Below are 26711 nucleotides of genomic sequence, written 5' to 3'. Positions count from 1 at the left end.
CTTTCAGCCAGATGGAAAATACTTTGTTTGAGGAGTCCCATATACAGCTCACACACCTATTACAAAGAAAACAGGTTTTAAATCACTACACTGGTCTTAAACATTATACGAAAACTAGAAGTTAACTAATAAAATCAGCAGCTAGCACATGAAAAGGAAGACATACTACTAAGGAAGTCTGACACCGAGACATGGCTATCTATGAACCCCAACCACAAATTATAGGTACAGGATCACCCAACAGAAGTAACACTACAACTGGGTGCTGGAGGAGAGCACATCATACAATTAAACAGTGCAAACCAAACATACTGAACACAGCTGTGCTACCTTTGAAAGAAAGGCTCTGATGAATATTTCATTACTATAGAATAACCTTTTTCCATAGAGAAGTGCTATAATTATATACAGCTTAAACCAATCAGAATCTACCACCTCCTCTTTGTGCACAACTTCAAATTATTCTCTATTAAGTAAGGAAGAGTTTGTTCCTTCTAGTATGCTGCTCTGCTACTTAAACAAAATATTAGGGAACACACAACCCAAAATACTTTTTCATGTCCCAGAATACCGATATGCTAAAAGCTTTCAGTGGAAGTCTGTAGTCAAACAGCCCAAAACAGAGCACAAAACAGCACAAAAACCTTTCCACTTCTATAAGACAAAAGTCTACAATGAAAGATGCACCTCCTTAATGATTCTACCTGGTCTGGGCAGTGCATCCCTTGCAATATTGCTGTAAAACAAACTTATTATAATCTCAAGCCTACCCTCTAGTGAACAGTGCAAGTAAATCATTCCACGGAAGTGACAAAATTGCATCTCTTATCTCCTGGCTCCCTGAAGTACAGAAAAGAATCCCCAGATTGCAACCAGTTTTTGTGCTAATGTCAAAGTAGTAAAAATATGCATTATACATTTCTTTAAATAAAATAAATAAATAAATATTAATTAAAAAGACATTCAGTTCACCACGGGAGTAGCTCTGTTTTCTGAAGTGCTCATTTTAGGATTTTTGTTATTTTGTTACCCAGTAGCAAATGGAAGAAAAAAAGAAAAAAAGGTTAGTCTTTTTGCTCCCAGAGACAGTATATCTTAGAGAAAAATAATACTCCACTTCAACTGGAATAAAGGAAAATACAACACCAGACATTATACATAGTACAAAATTCCTCTGCTTTGCAAACATCTTAATCCAGATAAACATGTTGTTTCGAACAAATCCACTTTCTCAGTACCTATTAATGGAGAATACTTTCTCAAGCTAACACACGCTGGTTTAAAACACCCTACTGCTTGTTTCACCTTTTCACACAGAGAATAGGAGTTCACCTCCACATCTGTAATGGAGATGTTCACATAAGGCTGTGATACTTTACACACTGCACTTCAACTGAAGAAGCTTGCTCTCTGTCCTCAACGATGCTAAAGATTTTGCAGTGTGATTCACAAGCTTCAAACAAACGTGTTCATTCAGTCTTGAACACCTCAAAAATTGCCACCTGAATCTATCCAACCAAGCACAACTGGCAAGTTCTTGCCACTTTCAATGAGAGGACAAACAGGGGACACACTCTTCCTGCCTGAGACAGACCTAACAGAAACCTGACAGTTCTTAACACAAAATAAAGCTACATCTTTTTTTTTGTAGAAGCTTAATGCTATTTAAATGAATGTTGTGCCATAACTGCTCATGAAGCAACAAAAAAAGGAATACACTTCAGTTAGTAAATTCAGCGTAACAAACCCTTCTGTATCCCCAGAACTCTTGACCTACAAAACACAGCATCACAACAATTAAAAAAATATATATACAAAAATAAATAAAAATTAATAAAATGATCAAATGTTAATTTTCTATTTATTTATTTTAAAAGCCCTTCTGCTACACCGGCATGAAATAGTTCTTATCAGTTAAAAGTAACTGGTAATTAATGCTTTTAGGACCAGCAATAGCTCGTTTGCAAGATTTGAAAGATTATTCTGCTGCAGACATCATCTGATTCTGCTCAAGTTCAAAATGCAAGGATCTTCAACTGAAGAGGCAGGACACCCATCATGTAAAATGCCACTTAGAACTGAAACGTAAGTTTAATTTCAGAGAGGAGTTCAAATCTCTTGTACTGAAGAAGATCCAACTATTCTCCAAGAGAAGAGCTATCTTGCTCTTCAAGCCATTATTCAGATATGAAATTGCTTTGTGCTTTCTAAAAGGTTCTTTTTAAGCTCATAAGAACTTTTGGAGAGCACTGAAATATGTGAAAAATCTTCATGGCAGTTAAGAAATAGGAAACAGAACTTCTGATTTATCAATCAGCTCCATCAAACCAAGACTACATAGACAAGACCAAATCGAATACAATGCTAACTCCAACCTCTTGATCTGAATTTTTTGTTGCCTACAAATGAAACAAAAACAGAACAGAAACAGAAAAACAAAAACAGAACAGAACATGAAACAAAAACAGAACAGAACAGAAAAACAAAACAGAAGCAAAGAAACAGCTACCTGAGTAATGCTAGGCTTTCTCTTGAGAAGGGGACAAAGGAGAGGGGACAACAACAACAACAAAAAAAAACTTTAAAAAGATGAAAAATAATTAACAGTGCCCTTACCCCTTCCCTCTCCCCACGCTTCAGATAGAAAACAAGACTTCAAGAAGCTTCCTTCTGATTATAGAACTTCCATTCATGGCAGAGAAATTCATTAAGCTGGGTGCCAAAACTGTCAAGAAAGTTATCTTGCCCTTTAAGGGTGTATTTTGAAAAGTGCAACAAGAAAACAAGAAAAGTGCAGGAAGAAGCAGAGATCCAAACTCAGAACTATCATCTGCCCTCAAAAGAACAATCGAGGCAGTTTCTCCCCTCCTTTCACTGCTGAGTGTACTCTCAAAGGGAGCATTTTTCAGTATCTGTCTGTTCTTTGATGTCAAAGGTTTAGCTGAAAAGGATGGAAGGAACAAAGAAGAGATGCTCAAAGGACTAAGTATTTCAAGTTCCAGAAAAAAAAAATCTGAAGTAAAATTTGGCTTTACGATATATAATGTTTGGATGGAAAAAGATGACCTATGAGAACTCCAGTGGTCCAGCTGGATGCAGACAAAATCTTCCAAGTCTAGGAAATGGTGAGAGAGTCCTAACGACTCCCAGCAGGAGTCAAGATGCAACTCGGATGGTAGTGGAAGAGGTCATGCAACCACACATGGTTGGAAGTGTCTATAGAACATAGCTGTTAGCTATATTTTCAAAGCTGTTATTTTGAAATAACCAAAGAAAGCAATTTACTCCTAGACAGCTTCTCAGCTTAGACACTTCTAAAACGGAGGGCAACCACCAAAATGATTTGTCCATCATCTAAACATAACTGGTGCTACTAGTCACAAACACAAACATGGAAGAGTCCTAGTGTGAAAAACAGGCACGGCAGGCATGATTTCCTAATGGTTTCTCCATGTTAGAACAGCCTTTAGTTCAGTAGTGTAATTAGTCCTGTTCATTTAGTTATGCACTTTTCACTGTTATTGCAAAACTAATCAAAAACTTATTTTCATTTTCCTCATAATGAATTACATTATAAAAATGCATAATATATCGATCAGTTTAGTTTCATCTCCCACACTTCACTTGTGATTTAAACAAATTTAATAGATTAAAATAAAATCAAACCCAGCATTAAGCAAAATAAATATTTTAATCCTGTAGAAATCTATGTTTAATTATACTTGAAAAATATAAGGTGAAATCTTAAAAAAAAAAAAAAAAAAAAAAGTAAGAAATTACTTATTACTCTACTGAAGCTTTCTAAGAAACACTTTGCATTTGATGATGTTACATGATTTTTATGTTCAGGCCCACGTTCTTCATTGCTTTATAGGTTGTTCAATACAATTCTTCAAAAAAGCTGTGTTTAGGTAGCACACCTGGAAACCTTAAATGCTATATATATAAAGATGAGTAAAACCAACATATAACCACATACAAAAACTGAAAGTCCTACACATTAAGTTTTATTTTTTTAACTCAAAATGTAACTGAATTACAATTAAACATTAAGGGTCTCTAGAAGTGTTCTGAAATATTACTTTAGATTTTTTGCAACTTAAGCCTACTGCCATATTGAGTTTTTGTTTTGAACTTCTGAAACCCCAGATCCCTCTAACACTCATATCTTGAAGGAAATAAATTAAGAGAAACTAGAGCAGACCAAAAATAACTCTAAACTGAACAAAAGCTGAGAATACCAACAACATGTGTAGCAATGAAAACGTGACTAGACTATTATTACAACGTAGAGACACCGAAACCATTATTAACAATGAAAAACAAGTCCAAACTTGCATTTAATGTATTTTGCTTCCCTGTAAGCTTCAGTCAACGACACACAAAATGTCCCTACTTCCATTTCCCTTCCCAGTAGCCTTCATCCATTAAAAATTTAATCATATGGTTCAGGACTTTCATTATCTGCTGTCATGCAACTGTTGTGCCTCAAAAAGGACATGATGTAATGCATCATGCGAACAAGATATGTAGGTCATATCTACAACCGTGTTACTTTCACGAGATTCCCATCAGTTCACTTACTTTCACAACATTATCAGTGAAATGCTTGAAAAAATACTTCAAGTCTACTTGTCGAACTCTGTAAATGCTCAGTAGCTACTTGGACCTCAATTTTTCGTTTAGGCAGCTTTATGTAACTTAGAATTCTAAAAAGAATAACTTGTCAGTGCAAGATTCACATTTGCAGAGAAAATGATTTAATGCAGAAAGGGCGTGATTTTTAAATAACTATAAAAGCTAAGATCATGGAGTTTTAACTCATGCCAAAATCATCTAAGTCAGATTTAGAATAATATAAATAAAAGTGAATTCAGAAAAATATGAAAACAGGTCTTTATAGAAACTCTATCCTTTCAGTTATGAATAACTAATGACTTTGAATTCTGTTCAGAAAAAAAAAAAAACCTCATTTTTATCTAATTCTACCATTATCTTTAAGGATAAACTAATGTATTTTAGGCAGGAATTTATGCAAAACCCAAAATCCTGGTAATCCACAACACTGATGCCAATCACTGTCAAGTTCTGTCATATATAGCTGCATGGCCTTAACACTTTTCAATAAATATATCAAAACCACACTCCCCTGTACACATGCTTTTCTCAGAACTTTAAATCAAGATCAAACACGTAACACCACTGAAGAACGGAAACCAAATGAAGCAAAAAAGCTAGTTCTCTGAAATGCCTTTTTTATTAGGGCTAATTAAATTTATTGATTTAATTTACCTACCAATTATGTGAATTTTTGTATTTTTTTTTCCATAATCTATTCAGAACACTGTTTTGAGTAAGTCAGCTGTTTTGAAAGACTTTAAACGATACTGTGAATTTGGAGTTCTGGAGTGATAATTTCATTAAATTCTGACATTCACCATAAAATAGACATCACTGTCCTCATCTAAGGCAGGTAGTTTAGTCAGATTGCAAAAATATTACAGTTAGAAGTAATCTAATTCACCTTTAAATACATACTTCACCACAGTTCTAGGTAATAAAAATGTAACAATAACCTCCTTCCCTATGTTGTGGTCTGGCTTAATTTGTATCATCTTTATTGCTCCACAGATTGATGAACTATCCCATGTTATGCTGAATGACAGAAAGGTGCTGTTTTCTATATTTTCTCTCAGGAAAATACTGTAATAGTAATAATATTTAAAAAAAAAAAAAGCAGAATGCTTTCACAGGTGAACTTTCTGAGGGAAATTTCCCTGGAGATTAAAATAATAGAAAAATAAAAATAAAACCCATTACCTGTTGTAAATTGCCCTTTTAGCTTCTGGAACACAGGATCTTGAGCTGTTGCCTGTGCTCTCCTAGCAAGTGACTCTGAGGCTGCACTGGAAAACATGGTGGACACATTCGACACATTCTCAAGACCTACTCCAAAAGTGCTGACTAACTTCTTGACAAAATTTAATGTATGAGGAGTGATTTTGGCATCTGAAACAGCTCCACTTTTCTCAAAGGCAACAGAATAGCACTTTGCCAAGCCCTGCTGCAGTTGTCTAAGGACCTAAGGATTCAAAAAAAATAAAGACAAAGTCAGGAAGATCAGGCCTTCTGATTTGACACCAAGTATTTATTCCCTTACTGTGTTTTATATAGTGAAGCTATTCTCTGAGAAGCGTTTATTTAAAACTGTATTCTCAAATTGTATCAGAGGGTCAATCTGAATGACAGCACTGATTCTTACTAGCGCTGCAAATAAGCAAACCAGTCAGAACACTGCACCACAAAGCATTCCTTGCTCTTTCAAAAGCAGAAAAGTTTTCATTCATATTTTGTGATATATTAGAAAGTAACGTGGTATGAGGAAACACTATTAAGTCTCTGCTAGGTATACAGAACAGAACAGTCCACAGAACTTTGAGAGACAATTAACAGAAGTGGAATAGCATGTCCACCTGCTCTCTAATTCAAATTTGGACAATAATCACCACCTGTCACAGACCACCAGATCAAGAAGAAAACTGGTATCCATGAAACTTAGAATAAGAATATAAATTTTCAGTTAGTTCAAGAAACAGCTTAAATAAATGCTAAAGTTAGAAGCATTCATTTAATTGATAATTTGGGGAAATTTTTGTATTGCTTCCAAATACAACTAGCTCCTTAAAAGCTCCTTAAAACAGTTCACTAATCAAAGAAAATAGCTATGTTTTACTGTACAGAAATCATTCTAGAGAAATATTTTGCAGCTAAGTTTTCCTTAGATGATACACACGTATGAAACTATATAAAAGCCAAATACCTCTTCATGCCAATTCTCTCTGAACCAGACCATCTGATCTACAATGCCTTCCAGAGAAGACAACAGCGTTGGGTGTAATTCTCGCTGCATATGCATAATTCGACTGCATCGCCACATTGGTGCAGTGGCTCTGATTGGCCCGGGATCTGAGGCAGAGTGGGACTGATTTCCAACTGAACTTGGCTGTTGTTGGCCAGAATCTGTAAAGCAGAAAAGAAAAATCAAAACAGAAATTTAAAACTTGATAAATTTTATACATGCCTGAATTAAATAAAGAAGAATTTACTTTAGATTTACTTTAAGTATTACTCATGTATTACCTACTGACTATCAGAAAATGTGTTTTTTAGAAAGAAAACACTACTCCAAGTGCTGTTCACTGGTACAGGCTTCTCAAAGTTACAGCAATATAAATACTCTTCAAAATTGCAGGGCCCTAGGTTTTACACTACCAACACAAGCTCTTGAAGTAACTGACATCATTTCAGATAGAATCAAATTATTTAAACAATGTTCATTCTGGCCCCGTTTCTTTTTTTTGGTGCAATCTCTCACACAACTGCAGGACTAAACATAGCTGATGCCAATAACATGGATATTGCTGTAGAGTGCTATCTTCTAGTAAAACTGATCTCTTGCATTACAACTCCATTGCACAGTGATTAAGCACTGAGTTTTGGTTTATCAGATAACAACTTACTACTTTGAACAACATCAGCTTTCAGCAAACAGAAACCTCACTTAACCCACCAACAGAACAGCAGCTTGTGGCAGAACCGAAAGGAAAATATTTTATCAGCAATCACTAGATGTGTATGTGGTAATATTAAGATTTTGGAACAGAAACCTCTATTGCTTGATATGAACGTAGTGAAGTATTATAGTATGCAAGTGCCTCCTCCTCCAAAGGAGTACCCAAAGAGTTCTTTGGTATTTGAAATCCAAGAATTTACTATTTGTCCAATATCATTTGTTTTTAATAATAAAAATCCATTAAAGAATGTGTGGCTATGAATAGCTAATTGAAATAATAACGTAGATTAAACTCTTCTTGCTGAGTACATTATTCAAGAAACTTCAAGACAGTTCAAGTCATCTATAGGCTTCACTTTACAGAAACAAACGTAAACGAAGTTGTTTACAAAGAATTTTTTTCCTTGGTCTTTTGAAGTTGCTATGTTTTCTAGAAAATCTGGGAAGACCCAGTAAATTTAGATGAAACTCAAAATAATGATAAAGTTACAAAGAAATCAAACAATTTTATCAGTATCAAGCTCACCGCTTTTGTAGCGCTCTCGTTGTTCTATCTTCAAGGTCAAATAGAGGGTCCTTATAGGGAAGTAGACAGCCTGGGGATAGACTCTTCCCACCTATTTGGAGATGCATATATACACATTTCTCAGTTAAGGAAAATTTACTGCACATCAGGTCAGACACAGATTATCTTTGTAAACGAGTGCAATTCAGTAATAATCAGTTCCTTGTTTTAAATAACAGCTTATAGAAAACTAGAAAAGTAAAGAGCATTTCAGTAACAGAAAACCAAAGGGGAGAAATGGTGACCCCCTCCACACACTCTGTTAGAGCATTACATAATTAGCACTTCCAGATCGTATTGCCTAACAAATCTCAAAATAGCATAATGCCAGAGTACCTGGGCCAGCTCAGAGATCTTACTCATGTACATAATGGAAGAAAAACAGACATAATGACACCAGTTAGTCTTTAAATTAGGCCACAATTCCCAGCGATCCCCACAGCAAATGATAAGAAGGCCCATTACAGAGTAGCTTTACTGCACCTAATTGCAGCACTTAATGTAAGGGGATACCAATTTCACCAAAAAAAGATTTTAGCTTCCATGGTGAGGAGGGGAAGGCTAAAGAGATACTAACATTCAGCATCCCCTTTAAAATTAATAAATCTCCGTATCTATTAAAGGAAAGAAATTATGTATCTAAGTACTACCCACAATACAGTGCATCTTAAGACATTATTAGAGGCTTCTCCAGCCACAATCTCATTAAATCATGGATTTTTCTTCCACTCAAATGGATACGACAAGTAGTAGAAGTTTTGCAATGGCATTCAACTGTTCAGTAAAGTGTTATTTATGCCAGATTACTAACCTGACATACATATGCTTCATGGTGTCATTCAAGAATACTTTATTTACAAGAACTGTGAAGTTCAGGATCTAGCAGTGCAGCAAACTTACAGTTTTAAATTAGTAACACGGAAATATTTTCTATTTTATATTCCTTCTATGAACGCAAAGTTTAAAAGCAAGATAAACACAAATATCTGTGATATTTATGAACCTAAGCTCCACCTATAGTAGGACTTCCGAGTAACCACTCATTTCTGAAATGTACATACAGGATTTGCAGAGGGATCTTGACAGACTAGAGGGCTGGACAATCAGCAACTGTGAAGTTCAGTAAGAGCAAGTGACAGATTCTGCACCTGAGACAGGGCAACCCCAGCTGTATGCATAGACTGCAGGATGGAAGGCTGGAGAGCCGCCCCAAGGAAAGGGATCAGGGGGTTCTGGTTGACACCAAGTTAAAAATGAGCCAGCAGTGTGCCCAGACAGCCAAAAGGGGCAACCATACCCTGGGGTGCTTCAGGCACAGCATCGCTAGCTGATTTTTGGATGGTCCCTGTGTAGAGCCAGGAGTTAGACACGATGGTCCTTGTGGGTCTTTTCCAACTCAGGACATTCTATGATTCTATGGTTCAAATGGTTCTAAGATCTTAACAAAAAAAAAAGAGTCTCTACAGCTCCTTGAAATAAGTTTTATCTGCCTGCTGTCAGAACACAGCTAAGCACTAGTGTTACAAGAAAATACCAAGCCATGTGTGTCAGAAATCTTGTCTTAAGAACTTTGCTTTCTTAAGCTATCTGGATGTATGGCTCCTTCAAAGTTTCACCTTAATTTTATGGAGATGGAGGGAGAAACACATGCATACACATGCACACTACAGTTATGTACCCAGACCTCAATGCACAAGGCAACTGCAAGAGCTTCCTAGGTCCAGCTGTATGTCAATAGGACCTCACAGCTGTTTTACCTTAATCGGAATGAACAAACATCAAAAATATTTCCAGGTTCTATGAACACTAAAACACACTTTAAGCTAGACCATGACCAGTTAATGTCTCTGAGAACAGGATGTTTGAACCCTGTTCACACTAAGCAATACCAAAACAGCATCTAAAAATGCATCAATGGAAAGATGTCACATATTATCCCTGAGTGTAAGGACATGCTGTAAATCAATTTTATGCTGAGATACAGGTACATGTTCTGTTCTTCTGATTCTGCTTCACAACAGATGATAGTAGGCAGTAAAATCTTAAAATCCTGAAGCAAGATCAAAGCTCATTTGTCATTTCAGAGGGACAAATCCAGGAAGTCAGATTCCTCACCTGACTCCCTGCACCTTATCCTTATTTTTCTAATCACTTGACATACTAAATTTTCAATTAAAATTTATAGAGCCCCTGTAGAGATTACTGACTGTGACAGAGTCTTGACTTTTCAATCAAGTCTAATAAAAAAAGCACTAAAATGTCTGCCCTTTAGTCACTAGAGCTAACAATTTTTCAGCCCTACTCCTGTGTTAAGACCATTTAACTATACATTCCTAGATGTGTACTAGTGTTCACAAAAGTGTAATACAGAATGCAGAGGGAAAGCTAAAATGTGTTACGCACATATGGCATACGCTTTCATAAGGTTTAGTCTCATTAAGTAACCCTCTTTGAACTTAAAAATACTCTGCGTATAAAGAGTAATTCACATTTATTAAATAATCAACAGTTGCAAACAACACTATTTTTAAAACTTTATTGTTTTTAAAAATTCTTATACATCTCATCTTGAAAATAAAGATTACAGACAATAAAGAATTAGTGTTGACCCTCTGTACCTACCTGACTAATGAGGTTCAGAAGAAGTTTGCCCTCTGAGCCAACCAAGCACGTCAACAGCTGTGGAATCCAGGCCAACCACTGAATAGGTGGGACACCAATACAATACTTGTCCACTGCATCTGCTAGTGTGTTCTTATCATCATCAAAACTCAGCAGCCAAAGAACCTAAAACAGAGTTTCACGAGCCATCTCAGGGCTTAAGTAAGTTCAAGACATGTCAATTGGATTGTGCAGAAAACCAACAGATACTTATTAATATGACACTGGAGTCCTTTTAAGTGTCAAGGCCTACTCAGATGCAAGAACTTCAATCCATTATAACTGGTCAATGTTGTTTTTTCCATCAGAAATGAGATTAAGAGAATGTAAAAAATAAATGCAAGTGTATTTACAGGGAAGGATGGGTTGGGGGACAGGGAACTGAAGTATGTTTATAGAACTTAAAAGTACACTATTCAGATAAGTTAATTTTGGTGCAAGAACTTGTATATTTCTTTGTGTGTTTTTTTTTTCCCCTGAAATTATTTTAACTGACAAACCTCAAAGATATTTTTTCTACAACCATATTTAAATAAAACTGTATTAAGCACTGACTGTACATCTTAAGCACTCACAAATAACTGAAGTTATATTTGTGGACTCAACAACAACATTTAGCAGGAGGGCACAAATGTAGTAATTGTGTTTGGTTAATGAACTAAAAAGAAAAAAGCAGTACAAGAAATTTCAGAAAATGAAACAGTATTTTTGAAGAAGATTGCTTGGGAGAATAAAGATTAAACTAATTACAGCTGACACTTTAGCAGTAGTAATCCACAGTTCCTATCCCTGAGAAAAAAAAAACAATTAATGAAGTAGAAAAAGCCATGATGACTTACATGCAATGACAATACAGAAACTGTATGCACAGTTTCAGCCTAAATTAAAGCTTTCAATCAGTAAATGAAATTATTCTAATTAAACAAACTTGGGCATATGAACATAATTCCAGCTTTTTGCCGGGAAGTGGTGCTCCAATTATTTTGAAATATCTCAGTCTTACCTTTGCTAAGTATTTTCTTGATTTGCTCTCATTCTGATGACGACATGCATGCAGATAGCAAGTAATAGCAGACACACCCAGATGAAGCTGACGTTCTTTCACAAAGATATTCTCAAGGTAGTCACCCCACATCGCCCATGCTTTCACTAAGACATCATGCATCTGCACAGCTGCAGAAAAAGCTTTGTTTGCTTCTTCAGACCTGCATTGTGACAAGAATGGATATGAGCTGTATACTAACAAAGTCACTAAATCATGTAAGACTCACACTTCTGACAAGGTATTCAATTACTCTCTTAACACCCAATGATATTTTTCCATGAAGTTCTCTAGTAAGGTCTTACACGATTACTTTCTCTTAGCTTTCCTTAATTTCATGAGCTATGAAAGTAAACCGTTCATAATGGAACCAATTATGCAAATACTTAAGATTCTCAAATACTCCCTGAAGATCTAAAAGACTTCCAGTACAACCCAAGCACTAGAGTAAGATTCCAGGAGAAAACAAAGAAAAAACGATAACACAAGAAGAACAGAAGTAAATAAGTAAATACACTAAAAATGCTTCTTTACTGATGGGAAGAAAAAAAAAAAGAGTAAAAAAGAGTAAAACTGGGAAGATACCATATTAGCTACTTTTTGGTGGAATACATCTTAAGTGTTCTCCTAACCAAGTCATTAAAACTACAACTGATGTTATCTGGAAAAAGTTATCTGGAAATCCTCACCCCCCAATGCTAAAAAAATTTTTCGAGATGGAAAGTGAAGAAATATGAAGGTTAATCATACAGGTCTTGAATTCAGGAAAAAAAAAAAAAGGATTATTGGTTTGATAACTCTAGGTCTTTGCTAGGTTTCCTCATGTGCTCCCAGTTCAAGATTTGGGACAATTCATCCCAATATACATACAGTCCCTCAAAACTATATAATATTTCAGGCATAAGGCTAAAGGATAAGAAATCTCAAATACACATAACAGAAACAAAGAAATTTTTAAAGTATTCCAATATTCCTTATTAAAGGAAAGTGCTCCACATCTCTCTTGTGGAATAAGCATTACAAGAAACAATACAGAAGCAAAGTAATGCTTGTTTGTCTCGTTTTTAAAAACTGTAAAGTTTTTTAAAATATAAGTTCTTTATAAAAAAGATTAGCTGGTAGGGTTACAGTGATAAAACATGGGATTACAGTGATAAATTAAGATGATTAGCTATTGAGATGAAATAAGAAGTAACTGTCAGCCAAAATACATTTGTTTTTATGTTATACAAATATATTTTTTTCAGATGCTTTCTGCATCTTAGGTTGAAGTTTTGAAGCACAGTGCCCCAGAAACAGTCTAGTAAATGACTTTTTATCACTACTTCCCCTTCGTAAAAACAGGACTTTTCAGTAGATTTTCTTTTCTCCCTCTCTACTATCCATCATTCTTGACATCTGAGATGATTTAGAAAAATGGTTTTTATCACCTTCCTCAGCAAATGGGCAGCATGGGAGAGATGCAACACCAGAGGTGACCTTTACCTTCTGGTTTAGTTGACATACACGTGATCAGTAGTCACACATTCTCAGGTTCAACACTTGGTCATTCTTCCAAAGTGTAACCTTCCTAACATCTTAACCCTGTATATTTGTTTATTTGCAAGATTAAGAAACTGTAGGTATATCAGAATCATGTTTTAAACAGACTCCAATCTCCCCTGAAATGTATAGATTCATTTGTACATGTCTTTAACTGCATAAATTTACTAACATAAAATTTAAAATTGGGGTCAGGGGAGAGGGAGACTTTCTTCTCTTTACACCTCAACTGAAACTAAGCTCATTTATGGCCATAAGGAAGCTCATTGCACTTTCCATCAAAGTAATTACATTCTGCCTATTTAAAATTATCTCTTGCATCCACAGAAGATATTAATCATTTCCTGACTTAAATTGCTACATGTGGTTGCAGTGTACAACTTAAAAACTGATAGATTTTATTTTGTAAGTGTCCACAATGTAGTGGTAAAGGAATTATTCCACCTAATACTTAACATCTAGCAATACTGCCATGAAATACTATACATACAGAAAGCTGCTACAATCTGAAGGTTGTTTTTTCTGTAACCACTCAATAAAATTTGACTACTGAAACGCCTGTTTACTAAATTAGAGAGGCATCTTCCTCAAAGTAATAAGGTGCCTGTCAGCATAAAGCAAAAATACTAGAAAGCTGCTAGTTTGAAAGCAAGACTTAGACCTGTGTTTAATTGTTGTAAATAAAGCTGTCTCCAACGTATACCACATTCATCTTTTCAATTCAATTATTTGAATTGCAGTTTTTGTTGCATTTCTGTATTGCATGACACAGCAGATTTTTCTACAGATTCTGATTTATGCCATCACACATTTTCCTATCCCTTGATCAGTTGCAGCTGTTAATAGGACACATACAATGAGCAATGAAATAGAAATGAAGAGAAACAAAGACGTAGGCTAGCTTTGTTTAGGTAGCCTCTAAGCTTGTAGACTGAGTAAGGTTTTTTCCTTGGTTTTACATGCAGCACTTTGAGAACATACTTAAAGTAACCTCCTTTTGTCGAATACACTAATACGTTGGTTTGTTAGATTAAGATATCAGTTAGATGTCTGTTCATCTAACTAAGTAGTCACAGAAACAGGAAAAAGGTATCTTACACTGCAAAGTTTTGGACAAAAATCTTCTCCCTGTCTCTTCCTGATATAATGTCTGCTTTTACTAATTTTTTCCTACAATACTCAGAAATATTACCAATCACTGCATCTTCAAACCAAAAAGGAACTCTCACATACTTTCACTTTCTTATACAGCTGTGCCAAATTTTAGACCGGTATAAACATATGGAACAACTTTCCTGCTCGAATACTGTGTTGAAATACTTCAGCTGCATTTCTCTCAGATGTGTGTTAATGCCTCTTCCAGCCAACATACTTACTTGTTTATCTGTGCCAAGAACATTCCCTTCAATGCATAGAACTCAGCAGTCATCTCCTTGGTGAAGTACTTCAAATTAGTTGATTCAATAACTTCAAGACCCTGTTAAACAAGTTTTAGTGAAAAAAAACTTTCTAAAACTCATGTTTTTCTTAAAATTAAAATACCGTTGAAAAAAAAGAAAAAAAAAAACCAGCCAAAACATCCTCTTGAAATTTCAGTAGAAGATAAATGAATAATAAATAGTATGATTTTTCAGTATTTTTAGTTAAAAAAAAAATCTAGACTGACAATTCAATTCTAAGTTCCCGATGTTCTATGCAAAACTATTAGATAGCATGGACAACATTCAGGCAATGGGTTACCATTGCCACCTTGAAGTTTGCTGAGCTTATAATCATATGTCAGGGTTTTTTGCCTACAATCACATTTTTTCTCTTTCCTTCCAACTCATTTTCACTTAATGTGCCAGCACCCTTCACTCATGAATAAGTCACTCAAAAGCTTCAATCTAGTACTTCAGTCAGCGGTTCAACTGTGCTGTCCTTTTGCAAATCATGTATTTTCAAAGTCCTTTCCATTTGTCTATATGGTAAGATTTCTAACTACATACTTCCACTTTAGTTTTTATTTAATTTTTTTAAATACTCAACAGTATTCAGTTCAAAAAGGACAATGTCTGCCTTTGACTAACAATGTTACTTAACACTAGACGTAGTAAAACATGACCAACAAAATTCTGGCACTGTTCTGTACACAGGCAGTTTATTTAAATCAATACATCTGACATCCCTTATAATCCTCAGCAACAACTTCAGAGATAAAGCTACCATACCTGCATACATTCATTTTTGCCCATAACTCCAGCCAACTGAAGGTAACATTTAACTTGCTGGCGAATCTTCTGAAAGCAGTCCACAATGGGTACGGTTGGAATTGTATGAATGCGACTCAGTATATCCAGAGCTACGTTGACCAGCCCTTGTTTTCGAGCTATCTTTCCATACTGGATAATTGCTGATGCAGAAGCATGAACTCCCAACATAGCATTATTGGAACTAGGATCATGCTGAGAACTATTCTCATATGCAGTTACAATGGCTAAAGACAAAACATGAAACTTTTGTCATTATAAATGAAACCATACATACAGCAAAACCTTACACAATGCATAGGAAATTATGACTTAATGGAACACTTAAATGGAAACTGGATAAAAACAACCTTGTTAAAATCAAGAAGATTATTGCATATATAAATAAAAAGAATATAAAGAACTTATTTCAAACAATGTGTTGTCTGGAAAATTACATGATGAATGCATGCTGGACCAGGCAGTTTTACCCTGGTAATGATGTTGTCTCCACATGAAAATGCTGCTCCAGTGCGATAAGTCATCTGACACAATAGGTAACCTGTTCCTCCAGGTCTTTACAACAGTCTTCATATCATGTAAGCTGTTGTTCCTTCCTAGATTAGTTGGTTGCAATCCTGCATTTATTTGGGCTGCTTCTTGAAGTTCAATTATTTGCTGTGCTGCCTGGAAAACATTACACAACATAAGTTATGCTAACAGACAGTACAATAAGTGAGCCAATAAAAAAAGATCCTTCTGAGGAGTCCACTTCTAAATCATAAAGTAAAGATAAAACTATGCCATTTGGGGTCATTAGTTGCACAGATGACCATTAATCATTCTAAGCATGGGGGGGGGGGGAAGGGGAAACAACAAACACACAAACAAAACATCAGAATGCAAATTTCACTCAACAATTTGGTTACTGAACAGAAATTGAACAGCTATTGAACAGTGTCAGCCATTGAGTCACCGATACAGAATTTATACCAATGGGAGTCTATAAAATAATTTGGTTGGTTGTTAGATATAAAGTATATGAATGTGACAAAGTACTTTCCTACATGCTTGCAAAAGGTCACTGCATTAACTTCAGGCTCCCCTCCTCTCCAGTTCATTTCAGGAACACCTCATTCTGACAAAAGCTAAATGCCCTGGTTGCAGACACCACCAACCTGTGGTTAATGGGTTCTTTCTATAACGCTATGAGCTTGCTTCCAAGGTTTCACTTGGGGAAGCGGTGACATGTCTTTCCTTAATGCTAGGCTAGTAAGATCAAAATTCCCTCATTCCTTCTTTCATTTAGGAAGCACATGCTTTCACAAAATGGTAGCATTCAAAAGAAAATAATCATAACTTTTAACAGAGCCTACTAGCATAAATTCCCTAATCACGATCTCAACTCTTAACAGAAGCTTGAACGTGCAGCAACAGTGTGTACTCCTGAAATGATTAAGACAATCACCAAAAAAAAACTTAGCTGTGAGAAATCACTTAGGTCAAGAATGCTTTTTTTTTCACAAACATCTACTACCCTCAAATTAATGACAGGAACAAACAGGAGGTGGCAGTAGCTTCAAACCTACTAAAGGCAGCAGACATTTTGTTAAACTTCAACAAGTTGAAGAAGAGGCCTGCAAACTTTAATGGAATTTAATTACCTGTAGTACAATAAAACCAATGTAGTATTCTCTAAGCTACCTCCCTGTCAGATAACAGTTGTATTCACTGTTAATCAACCAAATAAGATAACTACTTTAAGAAAAAAAAGCCATCGAAATTTACACAGTGAAATCTCTTGAAACAAAATAAATTAAACGAAGTAATATTTTCCTACAGTCATCTCAGTATCAGCTCTCACAATAGCTTAACCTTCATCCTACACCCATTCATCACATAAATTTAATTTTCTCACAGGTATTTAATCACATACTATCTGATATTAAAAAAAAGTAATTACCGCAGTGCAAATTCACGGCTGCATTTGTACCTTTGTCAGTCATTGCCTAATTTATCATTTCTTCATGAGGGATATATACATATTAGATTATTTAAAAAGCTTATTTTAATTGATATCTGAAAGCATTTAAATGCTTTATTTAGCAATACTAACCCTTTCATGCTGCAGATATTGCCCATCCAGGGGAGAAAAAATTCAAAACCATCGGTGAAAACTTATCAAAAAGGAATTAATTTGGTCAAGAAGTCTTCCAGTCGTATATCAGCTCAAATAAATGAAACCTTGTACAATTATTTATATCTTACCTATTTCTTGACAGCTGCTTCTCAGTATGGAGAATTTTTCCATATTCATTCACTCTGTCTGATGCATCAACATATATTATAAAAATTCAAAAGCCTGCTGTGTAAGCTCTACCCACAAGTACAACTTAGTAGAGGTACCTTAGATCATGTGGATTTAGGTACTCATGAATCAAACCAGACCTGACACACAGGGTGAATTGTGCCTACAGAATTACAGGAACCTCTAGATTACGAAGAACTAAGGAAGTAGTATCCTCCGCATTTCTGTGGGTAAGTTCTGTGGGTAAGGTTCATTCACAGTTCTCTGAGCACCAGTCCATCAAGAAATGCATCCCCCGTTATCACATCTCAGATCATACTGCACAGAGATATCCCACAGTTTCCCCCTTGGAGATGAAAGGCTTCCTCCTCTGTAATGAGAGCTAATCTTTGACAGATGCTTGTTTATCAGGATGCCTAATGAGGGACGCAATCAGCCCTTCAAACAAATTACTGGCATGTTTATTCCCAATCACATGCTGCATGACAAAGTGAACGCAACTCTCCCCCAGCCCCACTTCCATGCTCTGGGTACAGCTGCACAATCCAAATTGGAAGACACTAGGTTCCTTTTCAAGAAGCTTCTGAAAGCATCTCAAAGCCAAATCGCGTTTCTTAGAGATGCGTTTAGGCACCTACTTCCATTCAATTATACTTGGCAATAACATCCACTCTCAGAAGTTCTTCTCTTACAGTTGTGAATTACTTACATAATTAAATCCAAGAGAAAGCAAAAGGGTAAGTGTTGACGTTTCATACATTTAAAAGGGAAGAAGCTATCCATTTTTGTTACAGTGAAATGTGTGAAAGGACACAAGCCATACATTTTTCACCACGTTACATGGTATTTCATCTCTTGTAATTAGTAAACTGCATATTCTGTGTGATATCAAAGTTGTACCAGCTGCTTCACAAAAATATTTCTGGAAGTCTGAAAAAAGAAACAGTCTCAGCAAGTTCTCACAAGCTCTTCCTGACAGGACAAGAAACGAGTCTTCCCCTAATTTTCTAAGTGGATCATTTCCCTGAGAAACATTTATGCCAAAGAGAAAGACTAAAAACAGAATTTAAGCATATCTGTTCTTTAAACTGAAGTGCTAGCATTGCATGACAAAAAGTAAGATTTCTCACAAGCAAAAAAAATATGTATCTCGCGCACGATACCTTAAAACCAATTTACATTTATATAAATGCTGGGAAAAATCTTTGCTTTGTAATATTTAACAATTTGAAGGCTAAAATATGGACTGGGCTAATGAACTGGAAAGTTACTTGTCCTTTCCAAGTCAAGGATTCAATTATGCACACAAGACTTTATTTAAACATTTGTGCTGGTAAAGACTGTGTGCAATATACCTCAGTAATTTTACAGGACAGTATGAAACTGAAGTTACAAAGCTATGCCCGTATTTTAAATGAGCTTGCTAAAGAAATAAGCCAATAACTACTAGTTGATACTCAAATTTGGGTGTTTTCTTTTTGTTGTTGGTTTGGTTTTGTTGTTGTTTTGGGGGATTTTTTGTGTTTGTTTGTTTTAGTTTTGATTTTGAAGTTGTTGCAATCCTAAATTAATGAGCTGCCCCTCATTTTCCTGTCCCTCTGGACAGGACAGTTTGCTGCTTCATTGCCAGAATTCTGCCCTTACTTTAGAATTAAGCTCCTCTCAAAACTTTACACTGTCCAGTTTTTTTGTCCAGAAAGCACACTGATCTTTTTCTAATCGCAGAGAAGTAAGGCCACAGGGCTCTCCCCTCTTCTAACTCATGAAGTCTGTTCCTTCTTGGTTCATAAAAGGCCCCTGACGAAGGTCACCACTGTCTCAAATCTTTTAGCTGACCTACTCATATAAGTGCTCTGTACTATACTGGAATTAAAATGAGCCAATTAGTTGGAAGCAGTAACCTCTTCCATCAGCACAAACTTGTAAGGCATGCACCCACAAGTAGGCACAGCATCTTACTGGAAATATGGCCTCCCACTCAGACCAACGACGTTTTATTTCCTGTAGCAGGCGTCAGACTAGCTGAGGGGAGACACGATAACTCTGCCCAATGCACAAGGCCTCCCTGACTGTGAAGCAACATGATTTAGCATGGGAATTCTTCATACCTTACTTCAAGATTTTAAGTCAAGATTTTAAGTTGATCAGAACTGCCAAATGACCTAGCCAGACAACTAATAATGCTGCCGAACAACACATGAAGCTTTGAGGTACATTAGTTTAACCAATACAATCCACTCTCCTTTACAGCAGAAGTTGTATACAGGTCTCTCCCTGTCCAATAAAACATCACATAATTCGGAGACTACATTCCCTCCCGATTCCTTTCCCTAATGCTCTTGATGGCATCTGCTACAAGAAATAACGAATACACCAAACCAGGCATTTTATGTACAACAGAAGCTTGCTTTCTACCATTATTTTTAACACCAATGTGCTCACAGAACTACACGGCAGGCTCGACCTGCTGTTCTAACTTTCCAACCCAAGTGCCCTTGAAGGAGCTCACAGGGCACACCAACCAAAGTCATCTGAAGATCTTCAGATGGCTTCATCCTGCCATAAAAAAGGAACAGACAAAACCATTTTATAGCCTTACCAGTAGAAAATAGCTTGGGGAATGGCAAATCAGAACATTTAGCAAAATAATATGGAACTGACAAAAAAAAAAGTAAGGTTCGCATTGCCCAGAGCTTTATCTGAAAAGTCCTTCACTAACAACAGACCCTTAAAGCCTTCTGGTTCTTTGACCCTAATGCTTAAGCCACAAGGATGTTCAGAACTTGCTCAGCAATAACAGCATTTCTGAATATGCTTTTCCTTTATAGGGCATTCACATTTAGCTTAGTTTTAAAAATATAAAATAAAAAAAAATTACATGAGTGGGTTACAATTGACAAAATTCCATACTACATTTAACACATTTTCAAACTAACTGAAAAGAACACTTAGGTTATTTCAACATTTCCACAAGTAATATAATGTAATAATATACCTACTCAAAATGGATCTTACTTCAAAACCCACTAAACGTTCAAGAACTCCAAGTACCACAGCACATTACACATTAGCCCACAAAGAAGGCTGAGCCATTTGTCAGTTTTTAAATAGCTACCTCTGTACACCACAAGCAGAGCAGATTCAGGTGAACTATAAAGACTTTCAAAGGAATCCCAGTCAAAACACACATTCCACAATTTTTAACAAAGAAATATCATTAGTAGAAACTAATCAGTACTATGCAGCAGAGTATTTTATACTCACGGTTATTAGAAGTCCTGAGACCTGGTACCAGAAAATAACTGATTCAAACAACGCTCAATTCTCACCTGGAGAAGGGGAGTGTGGACATGGGAGACTACGTGAGGAAGCCTTCTCCACTCCCGAATTGCCAGACTACTTGCCATCTCCGCCAGGCGCTCAATAAAGTTAAGCTGCTGCTCTTCAGGATGGCAAATTGCTAAGTATCCTCTGTACATGTTCACTTTCCAAGCCATCTCTTTTGGACAGCTCAGTTCCACCTGGTAATGCAAAAAAGCCCCGTAATGATTATTCATACTAAAATGCAACAGTTCTGAGCTATTTTTTTTTTTTTTTTTTAAGATTTCTTAAACAGGTTTATTTTTTGTTTTAAAAATACCACACTAAAATATCAATGTTTCTCATTAGAGGAGCTTAGGCACTCTAATAATTATTCGTAAGGGAAGGCTAGCAAATAAATTGCAAATTCAGCACAAGCAGTGCCTTCATACAGCCTGCTGTTAGGGTATTTTTACTCTGACAATTGTAGAGTAGCTCGGAGACAGCTGAGCAAGCTGAAAGCAGTCTTGCAACAGGAGCATGAAGCTCACTGCAAACCAACTCACCCTATAAAGAGAAAAAAGATGCTTCTCAGCAGATAATCTACCACCACTGAAATGCTTCAGGAGCTCCAGAACAACTAATGTCAACTTCTCACTTAAAAGGATCCCGTCCCTATCTGTCAGCACGTTACACCACCATTACACTTCCTAACTGCCTCCTCTAGGATATAACTATGTTGATGAGAATAAAAAAAAAAATTATCAATTGTTTAATCATCTACAAGTAACTTTCCCATTTATGTCAAAATAATTTCTGAGTACAGGTGCAAAGTCAGGTGGCAGTGATGAAACAAAATATAATTTTAAACCATTTTCTTAAAATCCTAGAAAAACAGAAATATAACAACTAGAAACAGCAAAGCACAATTGTTTAGCAACTAGATTATTACTTTACAGTAAACATACACATAACCAAATGCTTAACTGCTCCCTATCTGACACTACAGGCCTTAAATCCAGAACTCATTTGGTTTCTCATTTTTAATCTTCACATCAAACTTTTTTCGCCCTGATATGCAACACAGAAATTCCTTTACATTATCTCCATGTTGATATACTGTATCTTAAGCATTACAATTGGTTTTTCTGCTTATCCTCAACTGACTTTTATGCCTGAGCCAGCTGAGAGAAACTGCCAGGTAGCAACCTTACATTTACACAGTGAAAATAATCTCTTTTTTATTACATTATCTACTGGATCATTAAACACAGTGGCAATGTGAGCAAATGGAAATGAGTCTTGGGTCCTATCAAAGGCCACATGGTATTTTAATAGCTCAACTTTAATAGGTAGATTATTAAAAATGTTTCCCAAAGATTTATGAAAACTGATACTATCTGCCATCTTTTCTGACTCTTCTGACCCATGGATCAACAATGAAGCTTCATAAAATCAAAAAAACTTGTATGCTAAGTAAGTATTTAAAAACAGACGCATTAAAGAATACCAATAAAATTGGAGTAACCATAGTAGCAGCATAGAAGCAATTATTCTTACACATCCGAATATTTACGCAAACATGTGTCCTGACACTTCTTTTATAAGAACCTGAGAAGAACCAAAAAAAGCTCCATTTATGGCTTCAGCAGCATCTTCTCTTTACTCAATTAGTGAATGTCTCATGTAATACAACTCGTGTTATATATCTCGTGTAATATAACTGCATCTAGAGCATATCAGCAGTTACTCATGGTTGTCATTTCTACTCAAACTCAATTTCCAAAACCAGAACCTATCTGACATGATCTATTTCATTCTGTTCTAACTCAAGGCTTAAAATACTGTACAATATAGTTCTTATTTTAGGCTTTAAACATTTTTCAAATACTATCACTTCTATAATTACCCAGTAAAGTCGCATACTTCAAACACAAAATACCAATGTTTAAAAGAGAAAAATAAGTTAATTAAAATGTAAATATGACCTATAGGGTCATTGTTGTAGCTGTAGTACAGCTTGCTACTTACAGATTTAGCTTCATGTGGCCTGAAAAATGATAGAATTCATCTTTGGAGACAACTATTTAATTAGAACCATCAGTACTACAAGTATGGGAAAATTCAATTTCAAATGTTGCAGTGGTTGGACACCCTTAATTTAGGTTCTAACAAAAGACAATGCTGCCTTTAATTAGTTAAACAACTTCTTCAGTTTTCACAGTTTACCTTTAAAAAAAAAAAACATATGGACTGCATACACCCACTTTGCCTTCTGACAACAGGCAGTGTTATAGAAGAATAAACGCTACGTTAAAAAAACGTAATAGTCTGATTTTGAAGAAAGGAAGAGAGACATCCAATTCGACATATTTATCATGCAAGAATAAGTTGTCAGAATGAAGCATGCCATTAGGATATTTTGTATACAGAAACTTAATCCTGCAAGGTACTGAAATTAAAGGATGCTCAGCATTTTTCATGTTTTATCTTTTGCAACTATTATGAAAGTAGACAGCCAACTGACAATTTGACATGCAATATTTTTAACTGCTGGATATTGGTTCAAAACTTAAACAGTAATGATGAAACAATAAAGCCCAATGAAGTGAGGGACTAATTCTCCTGGCTAAGTCTCTGCAACATGAAAAAATGCTGCCTAAGGCTCTGCCCAGAGCTTTGTCAGTAAAATTGTGTTTTAAATATGCAATTTGCTCCCTTATTCCAAGCTCTGACATCTCTAGCAGAGTAATACCAGGAATGTCACAGTATATACCAACAGTGCAACAAAGATCAGCAAGTTCCTTTCTACTTGTGATTTAATGCAGTGTTCTCACCTTTCAGCAATTTGTTCTACTGCAATCAGTCCTACGTCTGATTTACGTTTCTACATTAACTAATCAAAGACAAGTAACTCTACTTACTATGAAAAGAAGGTGTATTTCCTTAAAAATAATAGTTTGTTTTTTTTTTAAAAAAATTGCACTTTTCTATAAAACAGTGATTTGTCATACAAAGTTAAAAAAATATATATATAAATAATAATAATCCCATAAAAATCTGCTGGCAATACAAATACAGAAGTCTGTCACTTGTCCCAAGAAGCCCGAGATGGCTGCATGCCCCTATACTTTATAGGGACCTCAGGAACAATAACTATGGGCCGATGCTCATGGGATGGTTCTTAAACCAGTGGGAAAAAGATGCCTAAGAGAGGGTAAAATGTGGAAGACTTCCTCAAAATTCGCTCTCTGATAGAAAAATATCTACCTATGTATTTTCTGTCGCATTGTCTCAGAAAATAGGAGCTATTCTATGCATGTTTACCTAGCCGTTTTAACTTTATTAACAGGAAGGAAAAAAAGAAAAAAGATATTACACTTGGAAAGAATAGGATCTTGAAGATTTTGATCTTTTGATATATTTTCTATATGCAGTGTGCCCCCTGCCTTCAAGCTCTCTTGTAACAGGCAGAACTTTATGGAGCATTCATTCGTCAGGCACACAGCGCAGAACTCACAGTCTCATGAGTTAAACCCAGGAAAGGACAAAGGAAAGGTGAAATGTTTTACAAATGCAAGTTGTTTAGCAAAATGAATCACAAGCGGAACGTAATAATGAACTCCATAATGAATCATGAAGGTCAACTGCAGGAAAGCACAAACCATGTCTTTTATCAGTTACCAAAGGAAGAAGACAACTACTTCACCTGCTACACACAAGTTCCTTAGTTCCTAACTAAAGCTAACTATGGTGCTAGTTTCTAAACGCTATATAACAGGCAGGGCATATCCCCGCTACTTCAGATGAAAACTGTGCCCCAGGGAGAGTGTAGCATCTCAATCCTTGCAGATACTGGAACTCTACTAGAGTAGACAGCCTGATCTACTTGAGCCTTCTCTGAATAGACCTCCAAAAGTCCCTTCCAACATAAATAACCCTAGGATTCAGTAAGCCTGACATTAAATTATAAAAATATAGTTATCAATGCATTAAAACTTTGAGGAAGCTTTGAAACATAAGAAACATACAAACTTGTGCTTTGATTCCACGTATTATGAAATAAGGAAAATATGGAATGTGGAAAAATCAAACAAGTAGTACTCTGTCATAAACGCCTATTTCACCAAATCTGCATAACATTACGATAATTACTTCTAGCACAAAATCTACCAGAAATTGTCACGATTTGAAAGGAGAGTAAAACACTTGCTAGTTCCTTTTATTTTTTTTTGCTTCTTTTTTACTTTTGTGTTAAAGACTGTAGAATTAAACAGTGCCACTTCATGAAAGTCTGCTCTTTCTTACAAGTGGTCTATATATTTTTTTCATTTTTTTTCAATTTTTTTTTTTTAAGATTTGCACGTGTTCTGGTATATATTGTACACCAAAAATAGTTTGGGGAACACATTTGAGAGTCAATTATCTAAAAGCTAAGCGTGACCTTGTGCATATGATTACAATTCTACTTATTTTATATTTATGTGGATTCAAATTACTTTTCCCTCAGAAGTAGCCCATCTCTTCCTGCAACCCTGGCTGTCTTCAAATCCAGTCCCCATCTCTCTCACTGCCTATCAGTTCAAACCCTGTCTCCTGCACTGCCAATCTCACCGATGCATGCTGCAGTATTTAATTCAATGCCTCCTCCTCTCTGACAGTTTTACCAACGGAAATTGCTTTCTTCATCTCCTTTCTGCAGTCTATTTACCCAATTTTGTCTTCATTAAAATAGCAATTAGCAGCATAATCTGCAGCACACATCAGCCATTCCAACCAATGGACACAAACTCAGATTTCATGTGTTGCTTTTTCAGGGATTTTTTTTCTCTTTTAAACACCTAGCAACATTTTGCCATGTCTAAGTGTCTGCATATTAATGATGCATACAGGCTGCATTGCTTCCATTTAAAGTAATGCATGACTGTAAAGCTTCATTTGAAATTATGATGGTTTTAAGCTTTAAACCAGTTCTAGTTTTCTGTCTGATGCCTGGAAGCCACCATCAAGTTCTTCACATGCAGAGTTATTTAACAGCATAGAGAAGGGGGAGAAAAAAACAACCAACAAACTAAACCAAACCAAACCACAAAATATCACAACTCTGTGGCATTGCAAAAATGCCCTTGACATAAGTCTACAGACACAGACCTCTATGACTCCAGAAAACAGAAAAATACAGTTCAGGAAAGAGAGATAAAAAAGGGAAACAATACTTTAAAGAGCAGCTTTCATAACCCAAGTAGCGCTTAACTGAATGCAGTGCTGATCCTAACACACAGGTTCACACAACCTGCTGCACATACATTCAGCGAACAATGGCCACAGCTGGATCTCTGAAAAATGATTTGAAAGATGTTCAAGAAAAAGGCAAGAGACAGGCAGGAGCCACACGTGTATATTCTGAAATCTCTTAACAAGGATTTTGAAATAGGTTTACAAATATGCCTTAGAGAACACTAAGGTATTACATGTAAACCAAATTTAGTTGA

At 35.8% G+C, this 26711-nt stretch overlaps 1 protein-coding gene across 11 annotated transcripts in view; it reads right to left on the bottom strand.

The window, feature by feature from the left end:
• TRRAP (transformation/transcription domain associated protein) overlaps positions 1–26711 on the bottom strand; it is a 92616-nt gene that overhangs the window by 10547 nt on the left and 55358 nt on the right. For 8 of the 11 annotated variants that reach the window (XM_072023766.1, XM_072023774.1, XM_072023765.1 and 5 more), the window contains 9 exons: positions 21249–21440; positions 16070–16298; positions 15594–15859; positions 14760–14860; positions 11803–12004; positions 10761–10925; positions 8100–8190; positions 6821–7020; positions 5821–6082 (listed from right to left, as the gene is read on the bottom strand). In XM_072023766.1, coding sequence (XP_071879867.1) covers positions 5821–6082; positions 6821–7020; positions 8100–8190; positions 10761–10925; positions 11803–12004; positions 14760–14860; positions 15594–15859; positions 16070–16298; positions 21249–21440 — 1708 coding nt within the window. The remainder of the gene's footprint in view (positions 1–5820; positions 6083–6820; positions 7021–8099; positions 8191–10760; positions 10926–11802; positions 12005–14759; positions 14861–15593; positions 15860–16069; positions 16299–21248; positions 21441–26711) is intronic. The other 3 variants (XM_072023770.1, XM_072023771.1, XM_072023775.1) reach the window with 1 other exon arrangement.

The sequence above is a fragment of the Anas platyrhynchos genome, chromosome 15 (genome assembly GCF_047663525.1).
Source record: "Anas platyrhynchos isolate ZD024472 breed Pekin duck chromosome 15, IASCAAS_PekinDuck_T2T, whole genome shotgun sequence".
NCBI lineage: Eukaryota > Metazoa > Chordata > Aves > Anseriformes > Anatidae > Anas > Anas platyrhynchos.
The sequence above is the reverse complement of the archived record's forward strand: the minus strand, read 5'-3'. Positions and strand labels throughout refer to the sequence as shown.